Below are 17,536 nucleotides of genomic sequence, written 5' to 3' on the forward strand. Positions count from 1 at the left end.
TATGCTGTACATAATCACAGAAACTGTCAGTGTGTCATTCTGTCAGTCAGTCATTCTGTCTGTCCCACGTTTTTCTACTCACTGACGTGGTCAATCTATGTGAAACTGCACATAGGCATTGAGGACTGGCATAGGTAGAAGGTGACAAAGCTACCAATGGCTATGGACTAGTTAATTTGATTGTGAATCAAAATTCAAAATTAATAGTTAAGTGAACTTTATGAGACTGATATCATTAACTGGCTATCATTTTCCCTTTCCGGGAATGGTGCCCCATGAGGTGATTTCATGTAAATTAAGTCACATTATTTAACATCATTGATAATTGTTATTAATAATTAGTAATTCTTTCCGATGGCCAAAGTGAAACTTGGACATCTATTACGAGGTCAGGCCTGTGTCAAGACATAGTGCCTACAAATGGTCCCCCTCGGTGAGGCATAGATCCCAACAGTTTGGGGTCCCCATGTGACGCAACACTGTGATGGTCAGTTTTTAACAATCATGTCTCTCCTCCATGAATCAGTGCCTTATCATGTACAGTGAAACAGAATCTGTCAGGGTTTTACAGAAAGATCAGCTTTCATTTTATTTTTCATGCATAAATGAAGTATTTTGGGTGAATTTTGTACTTGTATTTCTACTTTTTTTTATGTCTGTTTCATATGTTGTGTCTTTATGGCTGGGGTAAATAAGTTTCACTCATCTTTGGTGGCTGTTTTACATCTGCTGTTACAATAGAGACATTTCACTCAAAGACACTGATACTTCAAAGACACTTAACTCAGATACAAATACAATTTCTTGTGAAAAATATATTCAGATAAAAGCAAAGCCAAAGTTAAAATATACTTTTAAAGCAGTAAAAACCTGGAATAAGCAGCCGTCACAGAGATGAAGAGACAATACAAACTCAGCAAAGTACTGAAGTACAAGTTAGATCCCACTGGACACTTTATACTGTGTTATTACTGTAATTATCTACAAAGATTTATTATATTAGGATATGTGCAGAAGGATGAGGGCTATTCATTAGTCCAGTAGTTATTGGTTGACTTTTTTTTAAGTCATGTTCAAGACCAAAGTTTATTGTGTATTTTGTAAATGTTAGATTTCAAATTCTAAATTTCTCAAATAAAATAAAAATAAAAATGATGAACATCTTTTCTCTCTGTGTTTTCTTTCCTTGTTGTCATGTGGTTTTGCCTGTGGCTTCACTTTCCTCAGAATAAAAACCTCACCGACACTACTGTGACACGACGTGAGTAACCCTCTGACATCAGTTGCAAACATAGCCAAGCCTCTACCGCCATCTACTGGCAAAATAGAATATCACCCCAGAGCTACTTGACCTCAGGTCAGGTGAGATTTCGTCTGTCTTCTACTTGACACAAAGCGTTTAGGTAATAATGTTGGGATCTGAACATGAACACAATTTCAATCATCAAATAATGTGATTTAATATGAGGGGTGGTCTTTAGCTGTGACCATCCCGACACACCTGTGTAGTAAAGATGCTGTTTAATCAGCCACACCTGTCAGGTGGGTAAATGATCTTGGAGAAGGAGAAGTGCTCACTGACACAAATTTGAATACATTTGTGACTAAAATTTGACGAATATATAACAAAGTCTGAGATCATTAACTTGGACTTGTGAGAAATGAGGGTAAAAACTAAATATACTCTAACAGAACACTTGTCCTTGTATCGTCCTCCTCAGTGCACAGAAGTGCTCGTTTGGTGTCTTTCTGTAAGTTTTTATTGTTTTATCTGTGCGAATGGATGGGTTACTTGTTACTAATGAACATGTTGTTATTCTCTTTTTATTCATTCTGCATTTTAGCTTCATTTCACATCAGTTCAGAAGTGATGCTCCGTGGTGACAGCAGTGATGACATCATCATCATCGTCCAATCCCTCCTCAGCCTGGGTGGGCAGGGTTATCACCATGGAGACGGGCAGGTCATTTCCTACAGTCAGAGCAGGTTAGAAAGAGTTCTGTTAGAGACAACTGTCAGTCATCAGCACCTGATTGATTGATTGATTGATTGATTGATTGATTGATTGATTGATTGATTGATACCTGTGGGTCGTTGTCGATATAAAGACACCATGATGAAAGTGGAGATGCAGTACGGACAGAACACCACCAGGTGGAGGAGCAATCTGAACACAAGGTGGAGGTGGTCTGAGTCAGGGGGCGGGGCTGCAGATGTGGGCGGGGTCAATGTAGGAGGTGGAGCTGTGGTTGTAGGTCTACCTGTAGAGAGAATCCCACCTGGTCAGGTGAATATCTGGATGAATGAACTCCTGAAATCAAAGGTAACCTCCTGACCTGTGACAGTGAGCCAGCTGGGTGGAGACTCTCCATGACCTGTGATGTCACACTTGTAGAGGCCTTCATCAGACCTGGTTACATGGCGGATGGTCATGTGACCTGCAGGCTCAGTCCTGATGAAGGAGCCATCTTTATAGAAAGCAGCTGGGAGGTTGGAGGACGTCTTTGTTTTACAGTGCAGAGTGACATCATGTCCCTCCATCACAGGGAGGACAGGACTCTGCAGGATCACTGATCCACCTCAACACAGAGACAAACTACAGCATTTCATCCATTTACACACAGCTTCATCAACACTGACTCCACAGTCTGATCTTACCAGTGACACTGATGTTGATGCTCTTACTGGTTGCTCCCTCTCTGGACTCACACCAGTAAACTCCACTGTCCCATGGGAGGATGAGGCCGATGTTACAGACAGAACCAGCAGGTTCTCCCCAGTCAGCTCCACATTCAGTTCTGGTGTCTCTGGTTGTGTTCCTCCTCAGAGTCCATCCAGCAGAGCTGTCGTCCTCCTCACAGCTCAGAGAGACAGACTGTCCTTTGAACAGCTGAGAGCTGCTGGGACTCACAGTCAGAGAGGCTGCAGGGAGGAGGGGATGTGATAGTTAGAAAATAAAATGATGATCTTTTACATTTTCAATTAAAGATTTGATATCTCCCTGAAGATCCAAAATGGCAGCCATTACAGAGCAACACACCTTCATCATTTGAGCCAACATTTTTCTGCCCTATTACAATACCTATATGACACTCTTTCATACACAGCAACCTTTCCCATTTCAGTTCATTTCAGACTCCAACAGAATTGAACACTGTCACTATCACATCCTCGTCCCTCCTCTCAACCTCTCTGACCCACCCTGTGCTGTGTGGGTTTATTTCTCCATACATGGAGGGACAGTCGACAAACCCCCATCATCTCCCAAAACAGAGTTTCAGACAGAATGCAAAATGTGAACATCTTTAATATAGCTGTGAATAAATGAGGCCTCAGGCTTCTAAATGACAAACTGCTCTCAAATCAACAAGTCTAAACTCTCACAATAACTCTTTGACACATTGTAAATCTCACACTACATCTTCTGTCTACAGAGACTCAGCCATGTTTGAGATGTGACAGAAGAAGTTTACTGACCTTGGTTTGTTGTGCAGCTCAGCAGTGAGGTCACACCTGAAGACAAAGAACACTCAGGTTAGTTTGAGGCTGTGATACAACGAGACCTTCGACACAACTGACGAACACCTGAGTGCAGCAACACAGAAAGATCTTTGTATCACATACTGATGGACACAGAGAGAAGGAGGAAACCCATCAGGACATTACACTGATCTATTTAAAGGAAAATTAACAACAGCAGTCTCTAAATGAAAAAAATATATATCAGAACTTTATGAAAAACATTTTCACAATCTTTCAAATAAACACATGTTAAGAATTTCATATAACTCTTTTCATACAAACAAAACTGTAACACAAAGTGCTTCATACAATGGAACAAATGTGATAGCTCGGACCAAGACCGTTCAGACCTTAAAAAACAATAAAAGGATCTTAAACTCAATTCTGATGCACACAGGAAGTCAATGCAGACTTAAAAACTGGTGTAATGTGTGCTCTCCTCTGGTCCTCGTCAGCACATGTGCAGCTGACTTTTGTAGTAATTGTATTTGAGGATTTTTTTTTTTTTTTAGGAAGACCAGAAAGTAGACCATTACAGTAATAAATTCTGCAGGTAATAAATGCATGAATTGGTGTCCCTGTGTTGGCTGGAGAAAGAAATGTTCGCACTCTGGCATTGATCTTAAGGTGATGAAATACAGTTTCAGTTATGTTTCTAATATGTGGTTCAAAACTAAGGTCAGAATCGAAGATAACTCCGAGGTTTTTACTTGGCAGGGTTTTAGTGCCAATATTTGCAGTTTCTGTCTTTGAGCTTCAGGACCAATAGGCCTAATTAAGATCTCAGTTTTGTCATGTAGAAACTTCTCTGCCTTGATATCTAAAATCCAGTTTAAAAAATGTCATAATTTGACCTTAAGTCAATAGGAGACACGGCAATGTATAGCGGTGTGTCATCAGCATAACTATGGACGTTAACACCATGCCTCCCGATGATGTTTCCAAGTGGCAGCACGAAGAGATTAAAAAGTGTCTGACCGAAAATTGAACCTTGAGGAACACCACCATCCATTTTATAGCTTCTTGATGAACATTCCACCATGGTTGCATAAAATCAGTAAGATAAGATTTACTCTACTGTATCAAAGGCAGCACTGAACAGCCTCGACCAGTGCTGTCTCTGTGCTGTGACTGGTGCAAAACCAGATTCATATTGTTCAAACATATTGTCGTCGTCCAGAAAATCATTTAACTGAATAAAAACAAGCTTCTCTAAAATTTTGCTTAAAATGGCAGCTTGATCTCTACTTATGAAGAGGTGAACTGTTTCTTTTCAGATTGGCTTGACTATGATGGTCTTAAAAGCAGTGGGGATAAACACCCGTCTGAAGAGAAAAGTTTACAATATCAAGACATTATGTTAACGTTACAGGGCATTTCTATAAAAAAAACAACTAAGATTTCTAATTTTTCCTCTATTTCTTTCAGTTTGATGATTTTAGAAACATAAACAGACGATACTTACAGAGCAGCAGCAGCAGAGAGGTTTCCTCCATCCTGTTACTTGGTGAAATGAGAGCTACGTGTTGATGAGAGGTGTGATCAGCTCATGGTCACATCATGTAAACCCTCCTCCTTCCTCTGTGGCGGGCAGTGTTGTGGTTTCATCTCAGCACACTGTTAGATTTCTGTGTTCAGTCAGAATAAAACGGATAAATTCAGTTTTAAAATGAGGCACTGAGCCTCAACATGGAGTGAAGAGAGACGAAAAAATAAAACTTGAGATGAACAATAAGCAGCAAAAGAAACATCAATTTAAATAACAGTGACACCTCACTAACACCAACACTCTGTGTGTGTGTGTGTGTGTGTGTGTGTGTGTGTGTGTGTGTGTGTGTGTGTGTGTGTGTGGTTGTTTGTGTGTGTGTTCATTGTTGTGATTGCAGGAGGTGAAAGTTGAAGCAACAAAGATTAAAGATGTTTATTTTAATCTATTGGATTTATGACAAAATGACTTGATGATGATGTTCAAACAAACAGGCTGTATCTTCCTGTAGGTGGCAGCGGTTTAGTTGACAGGAAGTGGACCAGTTTTATATCTGCATGTGTGACAGCTTCTGTGTGTTTTACCCACTGAACTGTGGTCAGACAGAGACTAACATACAGAGTGTAGCTGCACGCTATCAAACTACTCATCAACAATCAGAATCAGGTCTGTTGCTAAGTAAGTTTTAACATACAAGGAATCTGCCTTGTTGTTTTGGAGCATGAAGATGAAAATAAGAAGATGAGCAGTAAAGATGTGCAGTAAAGTCAGGTGTAGTGTCTGTGGGGGCAGGATGAGAGTCTGTCAGAGGTCGTCCCAGGCCTTGTTCATGAGTCCAGCTGCACACAGGAAGAAACTCTCATGCTGTGAGCTGTTGGTCCTGATGGACTGCAGCGTCCTACCACAGACGAGTGTTTCAGAGGGTTTGTGTCCGGGGTTGGAGGGGTCTCAGGGTCCTGGAGGTGTACAGGTCCTGGAGGGAGGGCAGAGTGCAGCCAGTCAGCTTCTCAGTGGAGTGAATGATACGCTGCAGTCTGCTCTCGTCCTTGGCAGTGGCAGCAGCGTACGAGACAGTGACTGGTGACGATGACGGACTCACGATGGACAGTTTGAAAAAAATCAAATCGATGCAGCAGAATTAGAGATGTGGTCTTTTTTAATTACACACGTTCTCCTTCCTTGTCAAAACCTGGTGCCTACATTACCCACAATGCAGTGGTAGCCTGGAGCCTGGAGCAGAGACGAGGAGCTACAGAGGTCTGGTAAGCTCACTTGTTGTTGTGGTATTAGATATGGACAACAAGAGCATAAATGACTGTGTTGATCTTTGGATTCAACAACAGCTGCTCCACATGTGTTCACAACAATAAACTCCTTTTAGATACAGACACAAAGTGTCACGTCCAGTCAGTAACTTCAGGGAAATGACAACTACAGTCTCACTAATACACACAGGTGGAAATATCCTTCATCACAATCAACAACGTTCATCTCTGCCATTAGAAACTAACACAAGTGACCAGCTGCAGGAGAGAAACCACACGGCTGCTGCACCCACCTCCACAGAGGAAATGGTGGTTTGAACAGCTCTGAGACAAACATTCAAAGTGTTTGATGATGTCACATGACCAAGAGCTACCATGGGACAAACATCTCTTCAACAGCTCATCTGTAAGTGAGCCAAGACTAACTGTATGTTAAAGGGTTAGCGGACTGAGCTGCCGTGTGTCAGACATGTCAAAGTTATCTATCAGTCGTCCACATGTACTAACTCAAAGGAGCCGACTCTCTGTGTGTTTGCTCTGTGTTGCCTTCAAGTTCCTGTTCAAAGAGAAATGTGGTATTTGTGTCAGATGATTCTCTGACTTGTAGCTGCTGTGACTCTTAGTGCTGCATTCACATCCTGACAAGTCGTGTCTGTGAACAGAAGGAAATGCCCGACAACACAGCACCGCACTGAGCATGCTCAGTGATCCAAACAACACTGACTGATGTTCAGCCTTTAACAACATTTCAGCATCACTGGGCGTCATCATGGTGACAGTGTGAACGCTCACAGACACACACACAGAGAATGAACTGTTGAAATAAATATGTAACTTAGTGAGAAGCTCCTAAAAGAATCAGACAACTCATCTCTGACGTCACACTGACAGGAAGTAATCAGACTCATCCAGATGACTGATGTTTTATTCCACTCGGCAACACATTTTTGGACTGTAAAAAAAATATTTTCCTCTTATCCCGGTCAGAGTGCTCTCAACCACCAGTAAAATATTCTCTTCCCTAAGAGGAGAACAAAAATAAGAAAACACTAGTGAATCCCAGAAATCAACAGGGAACAAAATAAGAACAAATATCAGACAATGTCTCATAATCACCTCCTGACTTTCCTGTGAACTTCCTGTTTGTATTTCCTCCTGTGACTTCAACTGCTTCCAGTAAACTGATCCTCTGTAGGACAAAGTGAAGCTGCTGTGCTGCCACCTGCTGTCTGTCTCTGACATCACTGACAGTCTCAGCACGTGATTGTGTGTGAATGTGTTTAATGTTCAGGAGAGAAAAGGAAACACCTGCCTTCATTAATCAGTCATTGAACGCACCTCCTGTCAGACACACTAAAGTGACACTGATCAAACACAGCTGCGATGTGACGTCACCAACAGGTGTGTGTGTGCTGATTGAGGCTGACATGCTCCTGCTGGATGATCCTCCTGTTCAGGTGTAGCAGGCTCACAGTGACATCACACAGGTGAGAACAACAACACGCTCTCTGTGATCTCTGTTGGTTCACATGTTGAGGAGGTCATCACCATGGAGATGGCAGGTCACACAGAATATGGACACAACTGATCAGCTGACATTGATTGATTGATTGATTGATCAGTGAGTGACTGAGACAGTGGAGCTGCAGTACGACTCAACACCAGCTGGGGGCAAAACATTAAGATGAGAGAAGTCCTGCAGGCTGCAGAGCGACACATATGAGTTCAGTGTGTGTTTGAAAAAGCTGATCGATCAATAAATGTGTGACAGCAGCAGATGTCTTTAATGTCTGATGTGCACTCAGTGCCCGATGCTGCTTCTCTCACACCTGAACCTGACTTTTAAATGTGGCGACCTGATGCAGGTGATCACTTTGTGATGTTGCTGCATGTTTGAGTCTCACATGAAAAACAGGACCTGATGATTTCTGATGTTCAAACTTCTTAAAGAAACTTTACACACTGGATAGTTTCAATAATTCATGGACTACAGAACCAAACCTCTTCACACACACACACACACACACACACACACACATGTTGGTGCTGTTTATAGTCTGCGGTGTGTTTGTTCTGTTGTCTGCACCGAGCGGTTAGCCACAACCAAACCAGAACAAGTCAAATGTTCCATGTGTCAGCTTAGTGAAACCCACAGAAGCACACGAGGAGGACAGGCAGAGATACCAGAGTTTATTGATCCTGCAGAGACACCACTTGATATCAATATCAGAGCAGTAAAGTTCATTATTATCAGCAGCTTCTGTTCAGTAGAAACATGTCGGTGTTCTTCACCCAACTGAAACACTACCACCTAAACAAATAAGTATTTAACAAGTTATTTATCCAAAGAAAAGTAAAACAATAATGTGTAAAGTGAAGCTGTTTGTCTCTCTGTAGCTGCACCAGTCTCATTTAACTTTCACATATAGAAATAAGAAATAAAGCCCATGAATGTCCTGAGGTGTGAGGGGCTGTGGGGGCCNCTGAAACACTACCACCTAAACAAATAAGTATTTAACAAGTTATTTATCCAAAGAAAAATAAAACAATAATGTGTAAAGTGAAGCTGTTTGTCTCTCTGTAGCTGCACCAGTCTCATTTAACGTTCACATATAGAAATAAGAAATAAAGCCCATGAATGTCCTGAGGTGTGAGGGGCTGTGGGGACCAGTGACAGGCCAGCTGGACTTCACTGGTTGGACTGGTGTGGTGGTAGATATGTGAATGATCCTCCTGATGCAAAGCCAAGTTTTAACCCAACACTACATCTGCTTTCATTACACCTGGTGCAAGACGACGACGCACAGCGCAGAGTGCCAGTTTCAGATCGATGCAGTTGTCGCAGTTTTCACAGCCACGATGTGTAAGTAGCAAATGTTCTTGTGCACATCTGGGCACCCAGGTGTGGTCATACACACTGTTGGTGTGGCAGCAGAAAGCAGTTGTATCACTGAGCAACAACAACCTGAGGGGTATCCCATCAAGGTGGATTAGCCTGGGTTATTTTGATAAGTCTGTCTTAAAGGGATAGTGCACCCAAAAATGAAAATTCAGCCATCATCTACTCACCCATATGCCGAGGGAGGCTCAGGTGAAGTTTTAGAGTCCTCACATCACTTGCAGAGATCCAAGGGGAGAGGAGGTAGCAACACAACTCCACCTAATGGAGGCTGACCAGACCAGCGAAAGCATGTGAACACACATGAAGGTGGTGCCCGTGTCTCACGGTCTCGCGCAAGCGCACACATGTGAGTGCGGTGCACAGAGAGGCAGTCAGAGCTACAGGCTACAATGAGGCTAAAAACAGAGTTCAAATGACGTTTTTCCAAACAACTTTATATGTCGGGGCTTCAGGACACTTGGATCACCACAGACAAGCAATATGGAGATATTTTGTGGTTTCAATTATGTGTTTTTGGACATTTGAATCTGGGTCGCCGTCAGCCTCCATTAGGTGGAGTTGTGTTGCTAGCCACAACAAAGGCAGCCTGTGAAAGCTGTACGGGGTGTTGCGTGACATCCTGTTCTTGCAATTCGGATAAGCACAAACACGAACCATTGTTTTCAATCGATGCAGTAAAACTCTCAGCTGTACTCTGGGACAACCAGCACCACTCTGAGCGGCGCTCAGCATGGCTCCTGTGCTTTCTTCCGGCAACAAGCAAAGCTCTCATGAGATGACGTCACAGCCAGGAGGAGGTGAAGGTTCAGGGAAACGCTTAGTATGCTATTTACAGAGACAGCACTGGCGATCTGAACCGGTCAGTGGAGAACAAAAAGCACTTTTAATGCGCAAACTTATACGGGACGCATTTGCCCCCGTTACCGTTTTAGCTCGTTTCGCGGCTGCCAGCTGCATCCGCCTCCCTCAGTACTGAACCAATTTTAAAACGAGTTGTAGCCATGAATCATACGCACACATACACATGGGGAAATAGGGCCCAGGTTGAAAAATACCTAAGTTATCGGGAAATAGGGCCCAGGTTGAAAAATACCTAAGTTATCCTTTAAAGTGATCTGACTGAACCCAGAGGACAGTTTGGGGACGTCTGAGTGTAACTGTGCACTGAGCCCTGATGGCTGGTTGACAGAGGTGTACATGGAGGTCGTGATGGTCAAATGACGCCTCATGAACCATTTTCTTTATTTTCTGACTCCACCAGATGGCGCTCTTGGTTCAAAGATAAGACTCAAACCGTTGTTGAACAGACAGCGCCATCCAGTGGCTTCAGAAAATAAAGACAGTGGTTCACAAGGCCTCATTTGGCCATCACTGCAGTAGAAGCAGTGTGACTCTGAGTCCAGCAGAGGGCGGTGTTGACTCTGGTTCATGTGTTACACAGGGTGACAGTGAATGCATCATGTGTCTCTAATCACACACTTTTCAGTGAGCACCAAGCGAGATTTCAACGTTGAAGTCTTGTTAAACTGGGTGATGTCTTCCTGCCTCTGTGTTGACTCCCTTATCAGAGCCCCACTGTGCATGCAGATCTGGAGCCACAGTAGATGTTCACACACAGCTTCAGTCTTCCCATAATAAATAATAATGAGACTTTTGGATCGAGTCTTTCAGGAGGTCGATCACAACAGCTCAACTGACTGACGGAAACAGTTTCAAATGATGAGTCAAAGCATCTTTTTGTGTCGACTCGTTTAATGAGAACATTAAAAACAGCTCAGTGGTCCTGACAGGAAGCAAGTTCAACAACCACATTTACTGACAGATCAGGATGTAAACAGGTGTTACAGTGAAACCAAAGAATGAATTTCACCTCCAGAAACAACATCAGGGAGGCAGAGCAGTGATGGAGAGGAGGAGCGGTGTGGAGCTGAAGTGTCTTCACCTCAGCTGGCGCCATCGTTGACGAATCAGCGTCTTTGCTTCGACTAGAATCGACTTTGCTTTCGTCTTACCAAGCAATTATCAAATAAGAAAATACTTAAGATTATACTGTAATAAACTATATACTTATGATTAATGGATAGTAAAAAGAAAAAATACTTAATTGCGGCGTTGATTAAATAGTGATTGACTTTAAACATTTTAATTACAGGAATAAAATCAAAAATTGAGTGCAACAAAAACTTGATAAACTTCAAATTGGTACTTTGGGGAATAAATACTTTACAAAATGATAATAATAGTGCCATAATTATTATTACTGTTTTTTAGAAAGTGAAAATCTAAGTGGATCAGGAATCATTACACCACACTGGTGCTCATTTATCATTCTAACGCACAAACCATCACAAATCTGAACACGGAAATCATCTAATGATGTGATTAATGAAATGTTCTTGTCACAATCGTCACTTAAACATCCCGTCCAAATATATTCAGGGTTTGGAGGCCTCGCCCGAGAGATTATGACATGAAGAGACGTAATACAGCCAAGAAAAGAAACTTCTCTGAGCTAGAAATTGAAACACTGACGTCCCAGGTCCAATTTAACCAACTGCTTCTGTTTGTCAGCCTGAAAAGTGTCATTAAAGGAAGTCGTAACAAGGCAGCATGGAAAGAAAACACTGCTGCAGTCAACAGTGTTACAGTGGAATTTTTAATTTACACATCTGTGATATGAGCCAACATATAGTCTTCATATTGATAATATTGTCCTTTATTTCACATAATATTGATATTGTTATAATATTCATGCAAAAACTCATAACTGACCCAGACCAAAGAGCCTGGGGCCACGTGTATCAGGTCTGCTTCCATTTCAGGTGTAACAGATGGCAGGTGACGCACCAGTTGTGCCTCTGTGCCGGACACAGGTAAAACCTTTAATCATCCAGGCTCCTGGTTTTAACATATTTACACTGCTGCAGGGTTCATTTGGTTCTTTGTGGTGATACTTTAATAATACATGCATTAAACACGCTTTGGCTTGTCAGTGTTTTAAGATAAAAAAAAAGAGTTACAGATAAATCAGGGCAGGGCACCAGTGGTGTTCAGCCTTCAGTCAGCCTGGAGCCAGTCCTGAAGAGCCAGTCCTACAGAGCCAGCCCCACAGACATAGCCCAACAGAGCCAGTCCTACAGAGCCAGCCCCACAGAGCCAGCCCCACAGACATAGCCCAACAGAACCAGCCCTACAGACATAGCCCCACAGAGCCAGCCCTACAGACATAGCCCAACAGAGCCAGCCCTACAGACATAGCCCCACAGAGCCAGCCCTACAGACATAGCCCCACAGAGCCAGCCCCACAGACATAACCCAACAGAGCCAGCCCCACAGACATAGCCCAACAGAGCCAGCCCTACAGACATAGCCCCACAGAGCCAGCCCTACAGACATAGCCCCACAGAGCCAGTCCTAAAGAGTCAGCCCAACACAGACAGTCCTAACGAGCCAGTCCCAAAGAGCCAGCCATACAGAGCCAGTAGCACGGAGCCAGTCTTAAAGAGTCAGCCCCACACAACTAGCCCAACACAGACAGTCCTAAAGAGTCAGTCCCAAAGAGCCAGCCCTACAGAGCCAGTCCTACAGAGCCGGCCCTACAGAGCCAGCCCCACAGAGCTACTACAAGCTGTGATGGAGGGCGTGCTGCATTGTTGGCCTTTACAAAATAAAAATATTTTATCATCGTGGCTACATAGTTTGTGGCGAAGGCAGGACTTTAGGGAGAGGGGGGCAGGTGTGGATGTCTTGGTGTGCTTTCAGGTGACTACTCTGAGAAAAAGTCTTCCCACATTGGTCACACCAGTACGGTTTGTCACCAGTGTGGACACGTCGGTGGGTTTCTAGGCTTCCAGGAGTGGTGAAACCTTTTTCACATTGGTCACAGTTGTATGGTTTCTCTCCCGTGTGAGTGCGTTGGTGAGCTCTGAGTCTACTACTCTGAGGGAAACTTTTTCCACATTGGTCACACCAGTATGGTTTCTCTCCACTGTGAATACGTTGATGAATTTTAAGCTCACCCAAGGTAGCAAAAGGTTTCTTACATATATCACACCCGTAAGGTTTCTCTCCAGTGTGAACACGTTGGTGAATTACTAGTTTATCTTGAGTGACAAAAGCTTTCTCACACTGGTCACAGCTATAAGGTCTCACTCCGTTGTGAATACGTTGATGTATTTTCAGATAGCTTGATGTAGTGAAAGCACTCTCACACTGGTCACAGCTGTATGGTTTCTCTCCACTATGAATACGTCGGTGGACTTGTAAGGCACTCCTCCGGGCGAAAGCGTTCCCACAGAGGTCACACCTATACGGTTTCTCTCCAGTGTGAATACGTCGATGGGATTTTAAGTGCCCTAATTGTGTGAATGTCAGCCCACATAGATCACACCTGTACGGTTTGATTCCCGTGTGAACATGTTGGTGGACTTCCAGTTTCCCTCGTGTGGTAAAGGCTTTCTCGCAAAGGTCACAACGGAAAGGTTTCTCTCCAGTGTGAATGTGCTGGTGAGCCTTTAAAGTGCTTAACTGCGTGAAAGCATTCCCACACTGGTCGCAGGTGTAGGGTTTCTCTCCTGTGTGAATGCGTTGATGGGTGTTTAACTGATGGGACTGAGTGAACGTTTTCCCACAGTGGACACAGCTATGTAGTTTCTCTCCGGTGTGAACTCTCTGATGGATCCTTAGATATCCAGATGATGTGAAGGATTTGTCACAGTGCTGACAGTGGTGACATTTGAGATTGGTCCTTCCTCTCCGTTTCTATGGCAACAGACAGACATAAAGAGAAAGAGTAAGATTACATCATAGTGGTCTATCAGACAAAGCAGTTGGTTGGTTTGCAATTATTTATCAGACAGAGTGCAATATGCACAAGCAGAGGGCATGTTGTCTGCCCTCTTACAGTTGCCAGTGGAGTGCCTCAAGGTTCAGTATTAGGGCCTCTGTTGTTCTCTATTTAGTTAAATGGCCTCTGCCATAATGTATGTGTTGCATGTGTTCATCTGTACGCTGATGACACATTTATTTATTGCGCAGCTGCTACTCAGACTCAGGCCCCCACCCAGCTTCAGCTAGCTTTCAATGCTGTTCAGCAGTTCCTGTTTTATCTGAAGCTCGTCCTGAATGTTGACAAAACAAAGTGCATGTTATTCAGAAAAATCTGAGGCTGAGCTTTCAAATCTCCTGACTATTGTTCCACTTCAGAACAAGAGCAGAGAGTGCGTTTGATCTGATAAATACCTGGGTGCTGTGTTAGACGACTGTCTTTGTTTAAGCCACACATTGAACTACTCGTGAAAAAGGCTGAAACTGTTTTTTTTAATTTTAGAAATACGATCTGCTTCTCTTTCATTGCCAAAAAAAACGACACATTCTTGACTGTGCTTGATCATGGGGATATATTATATATGAATGCACCCTCCCATTATCTGCATGCTCTGAACTCTGTCTGTACCATGGTGCACTGAGATTTATTACCAACAGTAAGCCACTAACTCATCACTGTATCCTGTACACTCAGGCTGACTGCAGGATTTTTTTTGTACACAATCATCTATATGCCAATGTCACAGTGTATCTAAGCTGGTCCTTGTAATCATGTTTAGTTGTCCTTATTTGCATTTGCAAAAAAGGGCGTTCATTTTTTGCGTACATTCCTAGTATACGTTAATATAATTTTGGGCCTTTCTTTGTAATGTGTTCTATATTGTTTATTTTAGAGCTGTATGTTTTTATTCTGTATTTTTGTGTCACTCTTGAAAAAGAGATTTTTACTCTCAAGAGATTTTCCTGGTTAAATAAAGGTTAAATAAAAACTAAAAAGTGAGATGTCATGGAGGAGAAAGTTATCTAAAACCATAAATAACATTTAAAGCATGTCTGTGGAACATAAACCACAGAAGCAGAGGACGGCCTTGCTTTCAGTTATTCATTTTAACGCAGTTATCTCAAGATCAAAAGTTGATTATCTTCTTATCTCACAACAACGTGGGAACAACGAGCTTTGTTATCTTGTAATAATGAAATAATCAACCTGTTATTGCCAGAAAATAAAAGGTTGTTTTATGTCATTATTACGGTAAAACGAGCTTTCTTATTAATAGAGATTTGGCTCTGTTTAAACCTGGCCATATCACCATGGTAACTGATGCAGCAGACCTGACCTGGTCGGGATCAGATTATGTTTCAAGTACCAGCTTGAAATCAGCTACAAAACTCCTCTGAGAGGCACCGCTATAGTCAATATTTAAAGGAGCTATATGTAAGAAATCTAAAGCCAATAGTCGTAAAATCATCCTAATATGTCACAGAGACTATGGAGTAATGTTCATATAACATACTGATCTCACCGACAACAATAGTTCAGCCAGAATATTCGCATTTTAAAAAAACATTATGGGTTGGTGGCCCCTTGCTAAGGGCCATCCAGTCCCTGTACCGAAGGAGCATGAGTCTGGTTCGCGTGGCCGGCAGTAAGTCGGACCTGTTCCCGGTGAGGGTTGGACTCCGCCAGGGCTGCCCTTTGTCACCGGTTCTGTTTATAACTTTCATGGACAGAATTTTTAGGCGCAGCCGAGTGGTGGAGGGTGTCAGGTTCGGTGACGGGAGGATCTCGTCCCCACTTTTTGCGGATGACGTGGTCCTCCTAGCTCCATAGAACAGTGACCTCCAGCTCTTGCTGGGACGGTTCGCAGCTGAGTGTGAAGCGGCTGGGATGAGTATCAGGTGGAGGAGTTTAAGTATCTCGGGATCTTGTTCACGAGTGAGGGTAGGATGGAGCGGGAGATTGACAGGCAGATTGGGGCGGCGTCAGCAGTGATGCAGGCGCTTAACCGGTCCATTGTGGTGAAGAGGGAGCTTAGCCAAAAAGCGAAGCTCTCGACTTACCAGTCGATCTACATTCCAACCCCACGAGCTCTGGGTAGTGACCGAAAGAACGAGATCGCGAGTACAAGCGGCCGAAATGAGTTTCCTCCGCAGGGTGGCTGGGCTCAGCCTTAGGGATAGGGTGAGGAGCTCAGACATCTGGGAGGGACTCGGAGTAGAGCCGCTGCTCCTCCACATCAAGAGGAGCCAGTTGAGGTGGTCCGGGCATCTGGTAAGGATGCCTTCTGGGCATGTCCAACCGGGAGGAGACCTCGGGGCCGCCCCAGGACACGCTGGAGGGATTACATCCCCCGGCTGGCCTGGGAATGCCTCGGGGTTCCCGTGGAAGAGCTGGCGGAAGTGGCTGAGGAGAGGACTGTCTGGGCTTCTTTGCTGAGGCAAAACTAACTTGTACGGACTGAGATTAAGAAATATTGGTTGAACTGGGTTTAAGACATAATACTGAATTGTGACATTATTAACATCTGTGTGTTTTGTAGGTTACCTGTTAATTATTGAGAACAAATGTAGCTTTAATACAACATCATACTAGTCAGCTGATTCAGTGAATAATGTGGTGTGTTCTCCTAAAAGCCCACTAGATGGCAGAATTAGAGCACAAACTGGTGAACATCTCTGATTATGGGCCATATTTTTAGTGCAGTGGAGGGTGCTTTACAGAGCAATAAAATATAAAATATAATAAACGATCCAGATTTAAAATAAAAGAGTAAAAAGATATAAAAGGTCAAATGATTTTAAATGGAGTTTAAAACCAAGTTTGCAGTCATTACAGGGTGGAGCAGGCTGTGTGAAGAAGTAATGTCTTTAGCTTTGACTTAAAGTGTTCGGAGTTGCTGCTGTCTAACATCATCTAGGAGGTTATTCCAGGTTTGTGCTGCTTTAGCATGTTTTGTTCTGACTCTTGGGACGGTCAGGAGGCCGGCCTCAGACGTTAATGTAATGGTGGTGTCAGTTATATTTTACATTGTGACTATTGTGTAAAAAAAAAAAAATCTAATTGAACAAACAGACTGTTAAAATCACCATTTCTCTGAAAGAAATTTGTATGTCGGCTGAGTGACAACCGGCCACAGACCACAGGATGTTGGTCCATCCACTGCTCCAAAAATGACCAGCTCTAGTTTGGTCAAGATATGAAATGAATTTTTTTATTTAGAGATCTTACTCTTCAACACAAAGGTCTATCTCTGCAGGGATCCTCTCTGTAATGTTGTCATTAGGGGTGGGCGATGTGGCCTTAAAATAACATCACGATATTTCAGGGTGTTTTTGTGATACAAACATTCTTGATGATATGACAAGTAAAAAAAAGAATTCATTATTTTTAAAGGGAAATTTCGGTTTATTTCAACCTGTCTCCTATCGTCCTAAATTTGTTTCAAGTGACTAGTGACATAGACATAATAGTTAGCATGTTAGCCGTTAGCCTAGATACAGCCGCGGCGCATAGTAGCGTCAGACCTGTTAAAA

The 17,536-nt window shown here is 43.0% G+C and overlaps 2 protein-coding genes across 2 annotated transcripts in view; both read right to left on the bottom strand.

Annotated features, from left to right (window-relative positions):
* Positions 1 to 1,849: 1,849 nt before the first annotated feature.
* Positions 1,850 to 5,018, bottom strand: LOC126403882 (Fc receptor-like protein 5). Its single transcript, XM_050066701.1, has 6 exons — positions 4,988 to 5,018; positions 3,478 to 3,513; positions 2,659 to 2,922; positions 2,337 to 2,579; positions 2,085 to 2,261; positions 1,850 to 1,971 (listed from the first exon to the last, which is right to left on the bottom strand). Exons 1-6 carry the CDS (start codon positions 5,016 to 5,018, stop codon positions 1,862 to 1,864), a joined length of 861 nt encoding a protein of 286 aa, XP_049922658.1. The 3' UTR covers positions 1,850 to 1,861.
* Positions 5,019 to 10,908: 5,890 nt separating this feature from the next.
* Positions 10,909 to 17,536, bottom strand: part of LOC126403883 (zinc finger protein 271-like) — a 26,541-nt gene continuing 19,913 nt past the window's right edge. Inside the window, exon 5 of the mRNA XM_050066702.1 lies at positions 10,909 to 13,936. Within this exon, the coding sequence (XP_049922659.1) occupies positions 12,866 to 13,936 (1,071 nt within the window). The 3' untranslated portion in view covers positions 10,909 to 12,865. The remainder of the gene's footprint in view (positions 13,937 to 17,536) is intronic.

The sequence above is a fragment of the Epinephelus moara genome, chromosome 17 (genome assembly GCF_006386435.1).
Source record: "Epinephelus moara isolate mb chromosome 17, YSFRI_EMoa_1.0, whole genome shotgun sequence".
Taxonomy (NCBI): Eukaryota; Metazoa; Chordata; class Actinopteri; order Perciformes; family Serranidae; genus Epinephelus; species Epinephelus moara.